The sequence below is a fragment of the Jaculus jaculus genome, chromosome 14 (genome assembly GCF_020740685.1).
Source record: "Jaculus jaculus isolate mJacJac1 chromosome 14, mJacJac1.mat.Y.cur, whole genome shotgun sequence".
NCBI classification, from domain to species: Eukaryota; Metazoa; Chordata; class Mammalia; order Rodentia; family Dipodidae; genus Jaculus; species Jaculus jaculus.
Window position 1 is genome coordinate 2029367 of NC_059115.1, and position 17037 is coordinate 2046403.

Consider the following 17037-nt stretch of genomic DNA (forward strand, 5'->3'; position numbering starts at 1 on the left):
GTGAGGTCATGAATATCCAGGCCGTTTTATGTCTGGAGGGAGCACATTGTAAGCGCCCCCTCCTTTTTTTAAGTTTAACTAAATTTTATTTTATTTTGTTCTTTTCGAAGTAGGGTCTCACTCTAGCCCCGGCTGATCTGGAAGTCAGTAACACCAAGGAGTCTCAGGGCGGCCTGTAGCTCACACGGCGATCCTCCCACCTCTGCAGGCGTGGGCGACCATCTCCCCCAGGTTCCCCAGCTCTGCGCCCCTGCGGCCCCTTTAAGACAGGCCCCGCCCCGCCGCGCCGCGGCCCCGCCCCCGTGCCGGCCCCGCCCTCCCCCGGGGTCAGCCCGGGCGCGCGCCGAGCCTGCGCTCAGTGCCTGGCGGGCGGCGGGCGATGGCGAGAGCGGCGCTGGGCCTGTGCAGGCGGCAGCTGAGCGGGGGCTGCGGCCCGGGAGCCCCGGTCCTCCTGCGGCAGGTGCGGACGCGGCGGGGCGGGAAGCCGATCGCTGGGCGGCGGCCCGGGGCGGAACTAACATCTGGGAAGAGGGCGGGCGGAGGGGGTGGTCCTTGGAGCCTGGATGCTGCTGAACTGCCGCCTCTCCGGGGTGGGGGTCTCCTCTGCATCATTTGTTTATTTGGGCTTTTTTTTTTTTTTGGTACTTTTCGAGGTCTCGAGGGTCTCACTCTACCCCAGGCTGACCTGAGGTTCACTATGGAGTCTCAGGCTGGCTTCGAACTCACGGCGATGCTCCTACCTCTGCCTCCCGAGTGCTGGGATTAAACGCCGCCGGGCTCCCTGCATCCTTCGGATGGGGAGCGATCTGGAAGGACCTCGGGCTTGGGGCCAAATTACTAGAGAAATGTGCAGGAACTTCGCGGATTTTAGGGATGTTGCAAAGTTGGAATTTCTTGGGTTTGTGTGTGTGTGTGTGTGTGTGTGTGTGTGTGTGTGTGTGTGTAGGAAGGTGGGGATCCTGATTCCTAACTGTAAAGCTGGGGGGGGGGGGGCGGCGGGGAAAGGCCAGGGTGTCTGCTTTAGGGTCTTAGGAAGAGGATGGAGTGGAGGGGGCTAGGCGTCCCGGACTCTCACCTGCGCTCCACCCGCCCCTCGCAGTTGTTTGAGCCCAACAGCTGCACATACACGTACCTGTTGGGTGACAGAGAGTCTCGAGAGGCCGTTCTGATCGACCCGGTTCTGGAGACAGCACCTCGGGATGCCCAGCTGGTTAAAGAGCTTGGGCTGCGGCTGCTGTATGCCGGTTAGTCTGGGGGCCAACTTTGGGTGAGAGAGAGGCGGGGCCCCTAGGAGAAAGTGGGGATCTTGGGACCATAGATGTCCTAGGAGTCTGAGGGAGGAGGACTGGGCCTGGACCCCTGGGTCTGAGGGAGGAGGGCTGGGCCTGGACCCCCGGGTCTGAGGGAGGAGGGCTGGGCCTGGACCCCCGGGTCTGAGGGAGGAGGGCTGGGTCTGGACCCCTGGGTCTGAGGGAGGAGGGCTGGGCCTGGACCCCCGGGTCTGATGGAGGAGGGCTGGTTCTGGACCCCCGGGTCTGAGGGAGGAGGGCTGGTTCTGAACCCCTGGGTCTGAGGGAGGAGGGCTGGGCCTGGACCCCCGGGTCTGAGGGAGGAGGGCTGGGACTGGACCCCCGGGTCTGAGGGAGGAGGGCTGGTTCTGGACCCCCCGGGTCTGAGGGGGGAGGGCTGGGACTGGACCCCCGGGTCTGATGGAGGAGGGCTGGTTCTGGACCCCCGGGTCTGAGGGAGGAGGGCTGGTTCTGGACCCCTGGGTCTGAGGGAGGAGGGCTGGGCCTGGACCTCCGGGTCTGAGGGAGGAGGGCTGGTTCTGGACCCCCAGGTCTGAGGGAGGAGGGCTGGTTCTGGACCCCCGGGTCTGAGGGAGGAGGGCTGGGTCTGGACCCCCGGGTCTGAGGGAGGAGGGCTGGGACTGGAGCCCCGGGTCTGAGGGAGGAGGGCTGGGACTGGACCCCCGGGTCTGAGGGAGGAGGGCTGGGCCTGGAGCCCCGGGTCTGAGGGAGGAGGGCTGGGACTGGACCCCCGGGTCTGAGGGAGGAGGGCTGGGTCTGGACCCCCGGGTCTGAGGGAGGAGGGCTGGGCCTGGAGCCCCGGGTCTGAGGGAGGAGGGCTGGGCCTGGAGCCCCGGGTCTGCGGGAGGAGGGCGGGGCCTGGATCCCCGGGTCTGAGGGAGGAGGGCGGGGCCTGGAGCCCCGGGTCTGAGGGAGGAGGGCGGGGCCTGGAGCCCCGGGTCTGAGGGAGGAGGGCTGGGCCTGGAGCCCCGGGTCTGAGGGAGGAGGGCTGGGCCTGGACCCCCGGGTCTGAGGGAGGAGGGCTGGGCCTGGACCCCCGGGTCTGAGGGAGGAGGGCTGGGAGTGGCGAATGCTTAGCTCTCTGCCCTCTTCCAGTGAACACGCACTGCCACGCCGACCACATCACGGGCTCCGGGGCGCTCCGCTCCCTATTCCCTGGCTGCAAGTCTGTCATTTCCCGCCTAAGTGAGGCCCAAGCAGATTGGCACATTGAGGATGGTGACTCTATCCGCTTCGGACGCTTTGTGAGTTGGACATTGGGTCCTGAAGAAGAGGGTGGTGGTGGTTTGAACTCCTTGGACTGAGGTGGGGGGGGGGGCGGCACTGCAGTTCCTTGATGGGACAGGGGTCAGGGGACTTGAGCTGTGAACTCAGGCTTCTGGAAGGACGGCCATAAACTCAGGTGGGGCACTGGGGCAGAAGCCTCTAGGCAGGTGTGTCATTGGCCAAGCCCCCTAAGTCAACAGTTTATAGTTTCCTAAGGCCTTGGCACAGCTGCTTGGGCCTGGCATCTCCATAAAAGTTGATTGGGGATTAGCATTCCAAGGCCTGGGCTCAGGGAGGCACCCAGTCCTGTCTCCTGCCAGAGAAGCACTTAAAAAAAAAAAAAAAAAACTTTAGTATTATTTATTTGAGCGAGAGGTGGAGAGACAATGGAGATGCCAAGGCCTCCAGCCACTGCAAACGCACTGGCACTCCAGACGCATGTGCCCACTTGCGCATCTGGGATCCTTTGGCTTTGCAGGCAAAATCCTTAACCGCTAAGCCATCTATCTCTCCAGCCCCGGAGAAGCACTCTCTACCAAAGGAGTCTCTTGTTGCCCAGGACCAGTATTGGGTTGATCCCAGTGAGATACTGGGTTTGATATTTAAGGTAGCATTCACTGGTAGGATGGTGGTATCCATGCAGGGTCATCGCCTGTGAGTGGATGCCTCCTTAAACGTTAGCCCCAGCCCTGCTTTCTCAGGCAGCAAAGATCTGAAGGTCCTTCCTCTTGAGTCTTTGCCACTGGCTGAATCAGCTGATTTGCAACCCTGGCCAGTATGGGGGTGGGGCTGAGGGCTGTACCTAGAGGGAGGAAACAGGTGATCAGAATTGCCAAAGATGTAGCTTGGCTGACATTCGGGAACAGAACGGAACAGAACGCGTGCTGACAGGGTGAGGTCCTGGCCTCTACGTTCAGGGTTTTGCTGAATGAGGACAGTTTACTTATTTTTTGGTTTTTCAGGTGGAGTCTCACTGTGGCCCAGGCTGACTTGGAATTCACTCTGTGGTGTCAGACTCACCTCAAACTCACAGTGATCCTCCTACCTCTCCCTCCCGAGTGCTGGGACTAAAGGTGTGCACCATCATGTTTGTTTTGATAAGGATATTTACCAGAAATGAGCAATGCGTGTGTTGGGTTGAGAGGGTTTATCTGGAACCATTACATCCTCAATTCAAGGCTTTTGTTTGAGAGCAGGTTAAACAAAAAATGCCGTTTACACTTACGTGTGCAAGTTGCAGGTGCCAACAAGTTTCTTGGGTTTGAGAGTAGCCTTAGCAGGATTAGAAATGACTGGGGTTTGCCACGCATGGTGGCACACACCTTTAATCCCAGCACTCAGGAGGCAGAGGTAGGAGGATCGCTGTGAGTTTGAGGCCACCCTGAGACTACAGAGTGAATTCCAGGTCAGCCTGGGCTAGAGTGAGACCTCACCACCCCCCAAATAAGTTAAAAGATCTGTAGACTGGATATGGCCATAGTTTATATATGAGCGTCAGGAGAGTATCAAGTTTAAGACCATCCTGGGCTACTAATACAGAAAACAAATACCAGGCCAACCTGGGCTACAGAGTGAGACCCTGTCTCCAAAAATCAAACTGGGCCGGGCGTGGTGGTGCACGTCTTTCATCCCAGCACTCGGGAGGTAGAGGTAGGAGGATCGCTGTGAGTTCGAGGCCACCCTGAGACTACATAGTGAATTCCAGGTCAGCCTGAGCTAGAGTGAGACCCTACCTCAAAAAAACAAAAACATAAGATAAAATTTGAAAAGGCTTGGAGATACTGCATATGTAAGTACAGTTTTTGAGATGGGAGGGGATATGATGGAGAATGGAATTTCAAAGGGGAAAGTAGGGGGGTATTACCATGGGATATTTTTTATAATCATGGAAAATGTTAATAAAAATCGAGTAAAAATGTAGCTGGGCGTGGTGGTGCATGCCTTTAATTCCAGCACTTGGGAAGCAGAGGTAGGAGGATTGCTGTGAGTTCGAGGCCACCCTGAGAATACAGAGTGAATTCCAGGTCAGCGTGGGCTAGAGTGAGACCCTACCTTGAAAAACCAAAAAATAAAAATAAAAAAAATTGAGTAAAAAAAATAAAAAAATAAAGGTCATCATTGTTAATGAGGTAATTTATCAATGTCAAATTCTAAATATGAATGTACTTAATAAAAAAATAAATCACACAAAATGAAAACTGATAAGAACTAAAAAGAAAAATAAATAAGTCCCTAACTATACATAAATTTTTTTTTTAAAAAGGCCTGGAGAGATGGCTCAGTGGTTAAGGCACTTGACTGCAAACCAAGCAACCCTGGTTCAGTTCCCCACATAAAGCTACATGCTCAAACTGGTGCGCGTGCATCTGGAGTTCTTTTGCAGCAGCTTGAGGCCCTGGTGCACCCATTCTCTCTGTCTCTTTCTTTCCCTTCTATCTCTCTCTGCTTGCAAATAAATAAATAAAATATTTAAAGGTAGTAATAATAGAAAGCCAAGCAAGACTGAAAATGAAGAGGACTTAGAATTCCACAAGGTGTTTGCACGTCTGTGTCTGGCTTTTGTCCTTCCACTTCATGTTTGCGCTGGTAATTCTTTCCTTGTCACTGTTACATAGTTGGATTAACAAACTTTTTCTGCCATAGGCCAGACAGGAAACATTTTCAGCTTTCTGGGAGGCATGGGGTTCTAGCAACTCGGCTGTCCCTGTCCACTGTGAAGCAGCCTTTGGTGCAGACACAGCTGCTAAAATGTGCTCCGATATAACTTGACTTCTGGCTTCGGAAATTTGAATTTCATATGGCTGCCGCCTTTACTTTCTGTATGTTTTTTGTTTGTTTTTGTGGGTTTTTTTTTTTTTCGAGGTAGGGTTTCTCTCTAACCCAGGCTGACCTGGAATTCACTATGTCGTCTCAGAGTGGCCTCAGCTCACGGCGATCCTCCTACCTCTGCCTCTGGAGTGCTGGGATTAAAGGTGTGCGCCACCACACCTGGCAAACCCCAATCATTTCTAATCCTGCTAAGGCTACTCTCAAACCCAAGAAACTTGGTTGCATCTCCTACTTTTTTTTTTTTTTTTGAAAGCTTATTTATTGATGTGTGTGTGTGTGTACACATGTGCCACATCAGGCTCTCTTACCTCTACAAACAAATGCCAATCTAGCTTTAGGTGGGTGACTGGGGAGGCTTTGTAAACAAGTGCTTTTAATCACTGAAGCATATCCCCAGCCTCAGAAGTGGATTCTTTTTTCTTTTATTAACAATTTCCATGGTTGTAAACAATATCCCATGGTAATACCCTCCCTCTGCCCACTTTCTCCTTTGAAACTCCACTCTCCATCATATCCCCTCCCTCTCTCAATCAGTCTGTCTTTTATTTTGATGTCATGATCTTTTTCTCCTATTATGATGACCTTATGTAGGTAGTGTCAGGTGCTGTGAGGTCATGGATATCCAGGCCATTTTGTGTCTTGGGGGAGCATGTTGTAAGGAGTCCTACCCTTCCTTTGGCTCTTATATTCTTTCTGCCACCTCTTCTGCAATAGACCCTGAGCCCTGGAAGGTGTGATAGAGATCCCGCAGTACCGAGAACTCCTGTCACTTCTTTCCAGCACCATGATGTCTTCTGAGTCATCCCAAGGTCACTGCCGTCTGAAAAGAGAAGGTTCTCTACTCAAAGTGAGAGTAGCATTAATATAAGGGTATGAACATGAAGAGAAGTGCTTGCTGGTTAGTTTGATAAGCATAGTATATACATTTAGCCAGACAGCAGCAGACGTTACACCTCTAGGGCTCATGACTACCCCTGTTTTAAGTTTTCAGTACCAGGGATGTATTCCCTCCCATGGAGTGGGCCTCTAGTCCAATTAGAAGGCAGTTGGTTTCCACCATGACAGACGTGCAACTCTTTGCACCCGTTGGCTCCTTTAGCCTAGCTGGCAAAATTTAAGACTTGCAGTGTCCACTGTTGAATATCTTCACTGGTGATTTCTCTCTCTCCCATTGAACTGCATGCACAATGGCTTCTTCCAGCTTTTTGTCAGCTGGTCTACATGGAGGAGGTTATCAGCTCAGTTCCAGCAGGATTTCTCAGTGGCCTTGCAGCCCAAGTATATGGAGTCTTCAGCAATAGGGTCTTGCCATCTATTCCTGGTGGGGAAACCAAGGGCCTCGGCAATGGCCTATAATGTTTTGGGGGCATCAGGGACCTCACTGGAAGGTATACCATCCCTGACACTGAAAATTTTCTAGCAACAATCTACAGTTTCTGACTGTTCCATTGTCCAGAAAAGTAGGTTTCCATATGACTTATTTATATCCTCTTAGATTTTGATTAGCCCTCTCTCCACCTTTCCTTTACTCAATCTCTTCCTCTGACCTCACTTGGGCCTTTTCACCCCCATTAATCTATTCTTCTACTTACATATATACAATACCATCCTATTAAATACCCCCTCCCTTCCTTTCTCTTCCCTTTATATCTTCTCTAGCTTACTGGCCTTTGCTACTGAGTTTTCTTCCTACTCACACAGAAGTCCGATCATCTGTAGCTAGGATCCAGATAGGGGAGAGAACATGTGACGCTTAGCCTTCTGGGCCTTGGTTGCCTCACTTAGTATAATCCTTTCCAGATCCATGCATTTTCCTGCAAATTTCACAACTTCATTTTTCTTTCTGTTGAGTAGAACTCCATTGTGCAAATGTGCCATATCTTCATTATCCACTCATCAGTTGAGGGACATCTAGGCTGGTTCCATATCCCAGCTATTGTGAATTGAGCGGCAATAAACATAGTTGCTCAAGATTCAAGTTGGGATCTGAACAATGGCTTCTGCTTCCTGGGTCTTATTCAAGCCATCATTGTTTGCAAATTGTTTATACAGTGAATCTCTTCTTATTTATTCATTTGACAGAGAAAGAGGAAGAGACAGAGAGAGAGAGAGAGAGAGAGAGAGAGAATGGGTGCACCAGGGCCTCCAGCCACTGCAGACAAACTCCAGATGCATGTGCCCCCCTTGTGTATCTGGCTAATGTGGGTCCTGGGGAATTGAACCTGGGCCCTTTGGCTTTGGAGGCAAACACCTTAACTGCTAAGCCATGCTTCCAGTCCGTGAATCTCTTCTTGAGCCTTCCCATGAGAAGACTTGCGATCATTCAGGTTACATTGTCAAGATGTTTCAAGGCAGCATAGTTTGTTATGGAAGGGGAAGACATAGCAGGCCAGCTTGACACCTTGCATCCAGTCAGGGTTATTTTTGTTTGTTTGAAGCAAAGTGTTACCCTAGCCCAGGTTGACCTGGAACTCACTCTATAGCCCAGGCTGGCTTCAAACTCATGGTGATCCTCCTACTTCAGTCTCCTGAGTGCTGGGTTTAAAAGTATGGACCACCATGTCTGGCCTCAGAGTCTTATTTTTGCAGAAAGGGTCTCTCTACTGAACCTTGTGCTCACCCATTCAGCTAGACTAGATAGCCTGCAAGCTCCAGGGGTCCTCCTGACTCTGTCTCCTAGCCCTGGGGTCACAGGAGGCATGCTGCTATGCCCAGCTTTTATGTGGGTACTGAGGAACTGAGCTCAGATTCTCATGTTTGCGGGAGCACTTTACCCACTGAATCATCTCCTGAGTCCCAAGTTATTTTATTTATTTTTAGGGGATCAAACCCAGTGCCTGGTGCATGCCAGGAAACCATATCCCCAGCCCCCTTCCTTATTTTTGGATTTATCACCATGTTAAAAATGCCATCATGCAGCCTGGCATGGTGGTGCATGCCTTAAATCCCGGCACTTGGGAGGCCATGATAGGAGGATTGCTATGAGTTTGAGGCCACCTTGAGACTACAGAGTGAATTCCAGGTCAGCCTGGGATAGAGTGAGACCCTACCTTGTAAAACAATAACAACAACAAAAAAATGTAAGCATGGGGCTAGAGAGATTTCTTAGTGGATAAGGAGCTTGCCTGCAAAGCCCAAGGACCCAGGTTCTATTCCCAGGACCCACGTAAGCCAGATGCACAAGGTGGCGTAGCATCTGGAGTTTGTTTGCAGCGGCTGCAGGCTCTGGCACTCCCATTGTCTCTCTCTGCTTGCAAATAAATAAAAATGTACTTTTTAGGAAATCAGCATGAAGCCAGGTGTTCTGGCACGTGCTTCTAATTACAACACTCTGGAGGCAGAGGTGGGAGGATCGTTGAGTTCGAGGCCACCCTGAAACAACATAGTGAATTCCAGGTCAGCCTGGGCTAGACAGAGACCCCCATCTCGAAAAAACAAAGTCATCTGGCTGTCCCCGTTAACCATAACAATTAGTTTTGTTTATCCTGCACAAAATAAGGGAAGCGGGTTTAGCTTTGGGAGGTAGCATTCAGCTGCAATGGGAAATGAGTTTTGGGGTTTGATGCTTGGAGGTCACCTGTGGGGACCCCAGTAGAGGGCGCCAACACGACTTGCGGATAGCGGAAGGAGGACTCGGTGGGGTGGGACGGAGAGCTTGCTCGCCACCAGGGGGCAGTGCAGGCCGCGGGGACGCAGTGTTGGCCTTGACCGAGCCTTTCTGGGGTAAGCGAAGGGACAGTTTGGGGAGGTTTAGCTTTTGCAGGAAGTAAGCCAGAGCCCAGCTGTGGAGATAATGTCTTCCATGTGTTGCATCATGGGAAAAGACAATGACGCTGCAGAAGAGTGCAGGGCAGGCTGGGCCCAGCTGTTGGCAAGGCCCGGCTGGAATATTCTGCAGCTGAGCAAATTCATCATCAGTCAACAAGTTTTTTAACACTGGAGGCTTGCACAATGTTAGCACGCCCCGCTTCCGCTCTCCCTACAACTTTTTTTTTTTTGGTGGGGGGGGTTTCGAGGTAGGGTTTCACTCTAGCCCAGGCTGACCTGGAATTCACTATGGAATCTCAGGGTGGCCTTGAACTCACAGCGATCCTCCTACGTCTGCCTCCCGAGTGCTGGGATTAAAGGCGTGTGCCACCACGCCCGGCTTTCCTACAATTTATTTTTTTATTTATTAATGTTTTTTTTTCAATTAAAAAATAATTTTTTAATTGATTTGAGAGAGAGAGAGAGCGCACAGCAGCACCTCCAGCCACTACAAATGAACTCCAGACGCAGACGCATGTGCCCTCTTGTGTATTTGGCTTATGTGGGTCTGGATAATAGAACCTGGATCCTTTGGCTTTGCAGGCAAACGCCTTAACCACTAAGCCCCGTATTTTTATCTTTATTTTTTTGAAGTAGGGACTTGCTGTAGCCCAGGCTGACCTGAAACTCACTCTGTAGTCTCAGGCTGGCCCTGAACTCACAGTGATCCTTTTACCTGTGCCCCCACGGTGATGGGATTAAAGGCACGTATCACTACGTCCAGCAAGCACCTCTTTTGTGAGCCTTGGAGGACATGATAGGGATGTCTCAGTGATGAACGCGCTACGGTCACTTCCTCTCAGCACTTTGATGAGTGTTGAGTCACCCCACTGGTCATCGCCATGTGAAAAGAGAAGCTTCTGTAGCCAAAAGTGAGAGTACGTTTAATACATGAGCACAGGGCTGGGGAAATGGCTCAGCAGTTAAGGCGTTTGCCTGTGAAGTCTTAAGGATTCTGCCATGTAAGCCAGCTGCACAAGGGGGCGCCTGCGTCTGGAGTTTGTTTGCAGTGGCTGTAGGCCTTGGCATGCCCATTCTCTCTCTCTCTCTCTCTGTGTGCCTCTTCTGTCTCTCTCTCTCAGATTACATATATATACATATATATACATATATGCATAAACATAAGTATTTTTTTTTTTAATTTCTATTTATTTATTTATTTATTTGAGAGTGACAGACACAGAGAGAAAGACAGATAGAGGGAGAGAGAGAGAATGGGCACGCCAGGGCTTCCAGCCTCTGCAAACGAACTCCAGACGCGTGCGCCCCCTTGTGCATCTGGCTAACGTGGGACCTGGTGAACCGAGCCTCGAACCGGGGTCCTTAGGCTTCACAGGCAAGCGCTTAACCACTAAGCCATCTCTCCAGCCCAAACATAAGTATTTAGAGGGCATTTTGATGGGCATAATATATTCATTTAGTCGGGCGTGTGGTGCACGCCTTTAATCCCAGCAGTCGAGAGACGGAGATAGAGGTAGGAGGATCGCTGAGATTTCCAGGCCACCCTGAGACTACACAGTGTATTGCAGGTCAGCCTGGGCTGGAGTGAGACCCTACCTCAAAAACAAACAAAAAAATTACACACATACACTCATTTAGCCAAACAACAGTGGTCGCTTCTCTGCAGGATTATGACCTTCCCCAAAGGAAACCTCAGCGTTATGAAGCATATTTATTGGCCATCCTATGGAAAAAGTTATGGGGCGGATTTGCCATTGCATGTGTGCCGCTTCCGTTCTTCCACCCCACCCCATTATGCAGTCCCTTCCACTCCCCTGTGTTCCACTCCCCACCCCTTCCCCCCAGGAGGGGTCTGACTCTAGCCCAGGCTGACCTAGAATTCACTATGTACTCTCAGGGTGGCCTCGAACTCACGGCAATCCTCCTACCTCTGCCTCCCGAGTGCTGGGCCCGCTCTTTGTTGTTGTTGTTGTTTTCCAAGGTAGGATCTCACTCTAGTCCTGGCTGACCTGGAATCCACTCTAGTCCCAGAGTGGCCTCGAACTCATGGCAATCCTCCTACCTCTGCCTCCCGAGGCATGCGCCACTGCACCTGGCTGATTATTCTTTGAGACAGGATGTTGCTCTGTGGCCCAGGCTGGTTTTTCGAACTTGAGTTCTCTGTGCCTCGAACTCTGGGCGATGGGGATTTCAGGGTGTTCACCATCACATCTGACCTTCACATGAACTTTAATCCAGGCTGCGGCTCCATTCCTTTGTCCAGATGTGGCCCTGGGGTAGGTCTTGCTTCTGGAGCCTGGTGCCTTGATGACTGTTGGTGACTGCGTCTGTTCGTCCCATCCCTTCCAGGCCTTGGAGACCCGGGCCAGTCCTGGCCACACCCCAGGCTGTGTCACCTTTGTCTTGAGTGACCACAGCATGGCCTTCACTGGAGATGCCTTGCTGATTCGAGGATGTGGCCGCACAGACTTCCAGAAAGGTGACCAGCATCTTTTTAAAAAAAATTATATTTATTTATTATTTATTTGAGACAGGGAAAGAGGCAGAGTGAGAGAGAGAGAGAGAGAGAAATGGGCGCGCCAGGGCTTCTGGCCACTGCAAATGAACTCCAGATGCATGCGCCACCTTGTGCATCTGGCTTGCATGGGTCCTGGGGAATCAAACCCGGGATCCTTTGGCTCTGCAGGCAAGTGTCTTAACCGCTAAGTTATGGCTAGAAGTCCTGGTGTGCCCAATTCTGTCTCTTTATCTCCCTCTTTCCCTCTCTTTCTCAAATAAGTAAATAAAAACTAAAAAAATACATATAGGGCTAGAGGGATGATTCAGCAGTTAAGGCATTTGCCTGCGAAGCTTAGGAATCCCAGTTCGATTCCCCAGGACCCACATAAGCCTGATGCACAAGGTCTGGGGGTGTTGCAGTCTGGTTCACATTGCTGGTAGAAATCACCCAGCCAAGAGCAGCTTCTGGGAAAAAGATTTATTTTGGCTTACAGGCTCTAGGGGAAGCTCCACAATGGCAGGGGAAAGCGATGGCACGAACAGAGAGGGTGGACATCACCCCCTGGCCAACATAAGGTGGACAGTAGCAACAGGAGAGTGTGCCAAACACTGGCATGGGGAGACTGGCTATAACACCCTTAAGCCCCTCACCCCAACAATGCACTCCCTCCAGGAGGCCTTAATTCCCAAATCTCCATCAGCTGGGAACCTAGCATTCAGAACACCTAAGTTTATGGGGGACACCTGAATCAAACCACCACAGGGCGCATGCATCCGGAGTTCGTTTACAGTAGCTGGAGACCCTGGCGTGTCCATTCTGTCTCTCTCTCAAATAGATAAATAAAAACAAGATACTTAATATATAATATATAGAGGCATTTAAAAACAAAAAGGCAGGGCTGGAAAGATGGTTAGCCTTTGCAGGCAAGCACCTTAATGGCTGAGCAATCTCCCCAGCAATCTTGTGCTCATGTCTTTACTTTCTTACCTTCTAGTCTGAACCTTCCTTGCTCAGAGGTCGGGCCTGGACCCCTGGGTTGAGGGAGGAGGGCTGGATCTGGACCCCTGGGTCTGAGGAAGGGGGCCTGGGTCTGCTTCCATGGGGTGGGGGTGGGGGCATGACCCTTTGGTGCTTTATGGTCTCAGCCCAGCCTTACATAACCACAACCCTCAATTCATATGTGATGTTCTACTCCCCGAGAATGCTGCTCCCTTGTGGCTCTACTTACACAAACAGGTCTTAGCAGATGAGGGACAGAGTTTAGCTACAAATGACTCTACCCTCCTCCCATCCTTTTTTTTTTTTGATTTTGGTTTTTCAAGGTAGGGTCTCAGGTTGGCCTCAAACTCACAGTGATCCTCCTACCTCTGTCTCCCGAGTGCTGAGATTAAAGACATGCGCCGCAATGCCTGGGCCATCTTTTAAAATATATATATATTTACTTATTTATTTGCAAACGGCGGGGGGCAGTCAATCAGACAGAGAATGGGCGTGTCAGAGCCTCTTGCCACTGCAGACGAACTCCAGATACACATGCCAGTTTGTGCATCTGGCTTTTTGCGTGAACCAGGGAATCGAACCCGGGTTGTTAGACTTCACAGGCAAGTGCCTTCACCGCTGGGCCATCTCTCCAAGCCCTCCGGTCCTTTTTTTTCCCCCCAGGGTAGGAGCTGGGGGGTGGCGTCTCGTTTTGACTCACTGACCTGAGCTCTGTCCTCTCCCAGGTTGTGCCAAAACCCTGTACCACTCTGTCCACGAGAAGATCTTCACGCTTCCGGGCAACTGTCTGGTGTACCCGGCTCATGATTATCGCGGTGAGGGCTTGCTGGAGGAGGCGTGGGGTTCGGGCTCAAGTGGCTTTGCCATTCTCACGGGCTGTGGTGCATCCCAGTCCTAGAAATTCCTGTGGGCAAAGAGGATGTGCCTGGGCGTGCTGTGTGTGAATAGAGAAACCACCCATGTGCAGTTCTGCAGGGCAGAGGGTTTTTCTGAGACTTCCCTATACAGCTCAAGGAACTGTGGAAACTAAATATTTTCTATGAGGGAAGGGAAAGCATTGCAGGAAGTGGCTGGGAATGTTCCCATGGCCTCCTGGGAAATGTAGTTCACAGCTGCCCAATGACCTGGACACAGGTAACTTTCTTTCTCTTTCCCTCCTTGGCCAACAGGGCTCACCGTGTCCACTGTAGAGGAGGAGCGGACTCTGAACCCTCGGCTCACCCTCAGCTGTGAGGAGTTTATCAAAGTCATGGACAACTTGAACTTGCCTAAACCTAAGCAGATAGGTGTGGATCCCTGGGGTCTGAGGGAGGAGGGCTGGGCCTGGAGCCCTGGGTCTGAAGGAGGAGGATGGGGTCTGGACATCTTGATCTGAGGGAGGAGGGCTGGGTCTGGACCTCTGGGTCTGAGGGAGGAGGAGCGTACTAGAACACCTGGTCTGAAGAGGATGCACTCAGAACCCAAACTGTTGTTTCCCAAAGGCTCTTTATTTCTGGGCCTCAGTGGTGTGAGGGTCTGCCTGAACCCTTAAAGTCATCTGTGGTTTCTTCTTCTCAGACATTGCCGTTCCTGCGAACATGCGCTGTGGGGTGCAGGCCCCACCTTCCTGACCCTTGTCAGTCAGATGCGTGAGTCCATTCTTGAGAAAGCACTAGGTGGGTTGAGGACAGAGGTCACCACAGCTCCTCTCCTCTCCCACCCTTACTCCCTTCCCTGTCCCTGAAACTTCATAAATAAAACTTTGTTTTTGTCATGAATCTCATTTTTGCTTGTTTTCTTGGTGGGGGGGAGGGGGCGTGGACCACTGCCAGGGTTCAGTTCTGTTCCCTCGAAAAGCCAGGGGTAGAATGGGGTTGTAGTTTAGTTGGTAGAGAGCTTGCCTAGTATGTATGATCCGACCCCCCAACACCACATAAACACACCTGGCGGTGCATGTCTGTAATCCCAACACTCCCGTGGTGGAAGCAGTGGATTCAGAAGTTCAAGGTCATCCTCAGCCACATAGAGTTTGAAGTCAGCCCGGGCCACATGAGGCCCTATTTCAAAAAATTAGGGGCTAGGGCTGGAGAGATGGCTTAGCGGTTAAGCGCTCGCCTGTGAAGCCTAAGGACCCCGGTTCGAGGCTCGGTTGCCCAGGTCCCATGTTAGCCAGATGCACAAGCACAAGGGGGCACGCGCGTCTAGAGTTCGTTTGCAGAGCCTGGAAGCCCTGGCGCGCCCATTCTCTCTCTCCCTCTATCTAGCTTTCTCTCTGTCTCTGTCGCTCTCAAATAAATAAACAAAATATTAAAGAAAAAATTAGGGGCTAGAGAGATAGCTCAGGTGGTTAAAGAGCTTTCCTGCAAAGCCTGAATACCAGGGTTGGATTCCCAAGTACCCACATAAAGCCAGATGTACTAAGTGGCCCATGTATCTGGTGTTCGTTAGTGGCACTAAGAAGCCCTGGCATGCCCATACTCATTCTCTCTGTGTCTGCCTCTTTCTTTCTCTCTCTCAAAAAACTAATTAAAATTAAAAAAAAAAAATCAGGGCTGGAGAGATGGATTAGAGTTTTAGGCACTTGCCTGCAAAGCCTAAGGACCCAGGTTTGATTCCCCGATCCCATGTAAGCCAGTTGTAGAAGATGGCACACGCTTCCGGAGTTCGTTTGCAGCGGCCGGTGGCCCTGGTGCTCCCATTCTCTTTTCCTTTGCCTCTTTCTCTCAAATAAATTTAAAAAATAAATTTTTTTTTTTTTTTAATTCAGGCCAGGAGTGGTGGCTGAAGCTTTTAACCCCAACACACTCAGGAGGCTGAGGTAAGAAGACCTCTGAATTCAGTGCCAGCCTGGGCTATGGAGTGAATTCTGGGTTACTCTGGACTAAAATGAGACCCTTGCCTCAAAATAATAAAATAAAATAAAATAAAATATAAAAAAAATAATAAAATAAAAAAATAAAATAAAATAAAACCAACCAACAATAGTAACTACAAAATCCAGGAGCATTGCGTTGTTGAAGGCCACAGGGCCCGGGGGAGGGGGGGTTAAGAAGATAGAGAGTAGACACTGGGACTGGTTTGTCTTGAGCCCCGATTTTGTTTGAGCCCCACCTCTTAGGGGCCCCAGGGGAGGGGACTTCCCCTCTCCAGTCCTCAGTTTCCTGAGCTGTTAAAACAGAAATAACAACAGGGTGTCCTGGTGTACTGACAGGTGCAATAAGCATGACTGCCTGGCACCGTGCCAAGATGGCCCACTCCCTGTCCCTGTCCCCATTATGGTCACTATCATCTGGAATGATCTTCTGGGTACTTCCTGGCTCAGCGTTGACAGTTTGCCTGATAGTTATGACCATGGAGGGGGGGTTCCCCCCCCCACACACACAGGTAGGGTCTCACTCTAGCCCAGGCTGACCTGGAATTCACTATGGAATCTTTAAGGGTGGCCTCGAACTCACGGCGCTCCACCTACCTCTGCTTCTGGAGTGCTGGGATTAAAGGCGTGCGCCCCGTGGAGTTTTGAGAGACCAAAGCTAGAATTAACATTTACAATGTCACTAGATCCTGGGGTACACTTGTCTCCTCCAGCCTCAGTTTCCCCACACGGACGACATGGGAGATAGTGACTCCTTTTTCCACAGTAAGGTGTGCCAAATGCTTAGCACACCTCTGCACATCTACTCATCACAACCCGGTCATTTCCTGTTTCGATGCCCAGAGAGGACGGGGTCTGCCTGTGACCTTTAGCTTCCGTCTTCCACCTTATAATAAAGTGGGGTGAGTTGGGTGGGTCTCTTGACTCAGGTCAGGGCACCCCCACCCCTTGTCCATCTCCCTAAACCGGTCAGGGCCCTTTGAAAGTGTTCATTAGAGGGGAGAGGGCCCCATCTTCATTCCTATCTGCTTTGAGGATTCTTAAGATCAGGGCCTTTGGGGAAGCTGTTGGTAAGAGAGGTGGTGGCCCGGATGGCAGGCCCTCCTTGGGGACAGGAATAGAGGGGGTGGGCTGGGAGGGGGGCAGCGCTGGAGGATGAATGCAAGGTGGCCACAGCGCGGGGTGTTCTCCCAGGGTGGGGCCAGAGGACCCAGGCTGGCCAGATGCTGAGGCCAAGGGCGGGGCAACTTGCTGGCTTCCCAGCCTGCCAGGAGAGCGGTTGGACCAGTTGTTCCCCATCCCCTTCCTCCACTTCCGGGCTGCTGGGCAGGGGAGGGGAGAAGAGGGGGAACGGGGCGGCCTCTCCCTCCTCCCTCTTCGCCAGCCACCTGTCTCCTGGCACAAGCAGCGGTGCCCAGAGAGCTGAGCGGAGGCCGGAGCCCGAGCTGGTGAGGAGGAGGGAGACGACCTCGGGGCGGGCAGGTGGATGCGGGGCCCCGGCATGGGCTGGAGCT

General features: G+C 51.6%; 1 protein-coding gene and 1 long non-coding RNA gene across 2 annotated transcripts; one reads left to right on the forward strand and one right to left on the reverse strand.

The window, feature by feature from the left end:
* The first annotated feature begins 374 nt into the window (after positions 1 to 374).
* Ethe1 (ETHE1 persulfide dioxygenase) lies at positions 375 to 14429 on the forward strand. Its single transcript, XM_045133981.1, has 7 exons — positions 375 to 460; positions 1100 to 1244; positions 2406 to 2554; positions 11523 to 11652; positions 13398 to 13487; positions 13842 to 13958; positions 14230 to 14429. Exons 1-7 carry the CDS (start codon positions 380 to 382, stop codon positions 14280 to 14282), a joined length of 765 nt encoding a protein of 254 aa, XP_044989916.1. The 5' UTR covers positions 375 to 379; the 3' UTR covers positions 14283 to 14429.
* Positions 3023 to 13698, reverse strand: LOC123454748. Its single transcript, XR_006633464.1, has 3 exons — positions 13377 to 13698; positions 11390 to 11663; positions 3023 to 3378 (listed from the first exon to the last, which is right to left on the reverse strand). It is a non-coding gene; the product is annotated as an uncharacterized LOC123454748 (long non-coding RNA).
* Positions 14430 to 17037: the final 2608 nt, after the last annotated feature.

What these genes read in the sequence shown, in the direction of transcription:
- Ethe1 (XM_045133981.1), top strand. Translation starts at nt 380, where the DNA reads ATGGCGAGAGCGGCGCTGGGCCTGTGCAGGCGGCAGCTGAGCGGGGGC. An exon ending in CTATCCGCTTCGGACGCTTT is followed by an intron (nt 2,555 to 11,522) that starts GTGAGTTGGACA and finishes CATCCCTTCCAG; the next exon opens with GCCTTGGAGACCCGGGCCAG. An exon ending in CCCGGCTCATGATTATCGCG is followed by an intron (nt 13,488 to 13,841) that starts GTGAGGGCTTGC and finishes CTTGGCCAACAG; the next exon opens with GGCTCACCGTGTCCACTGTA.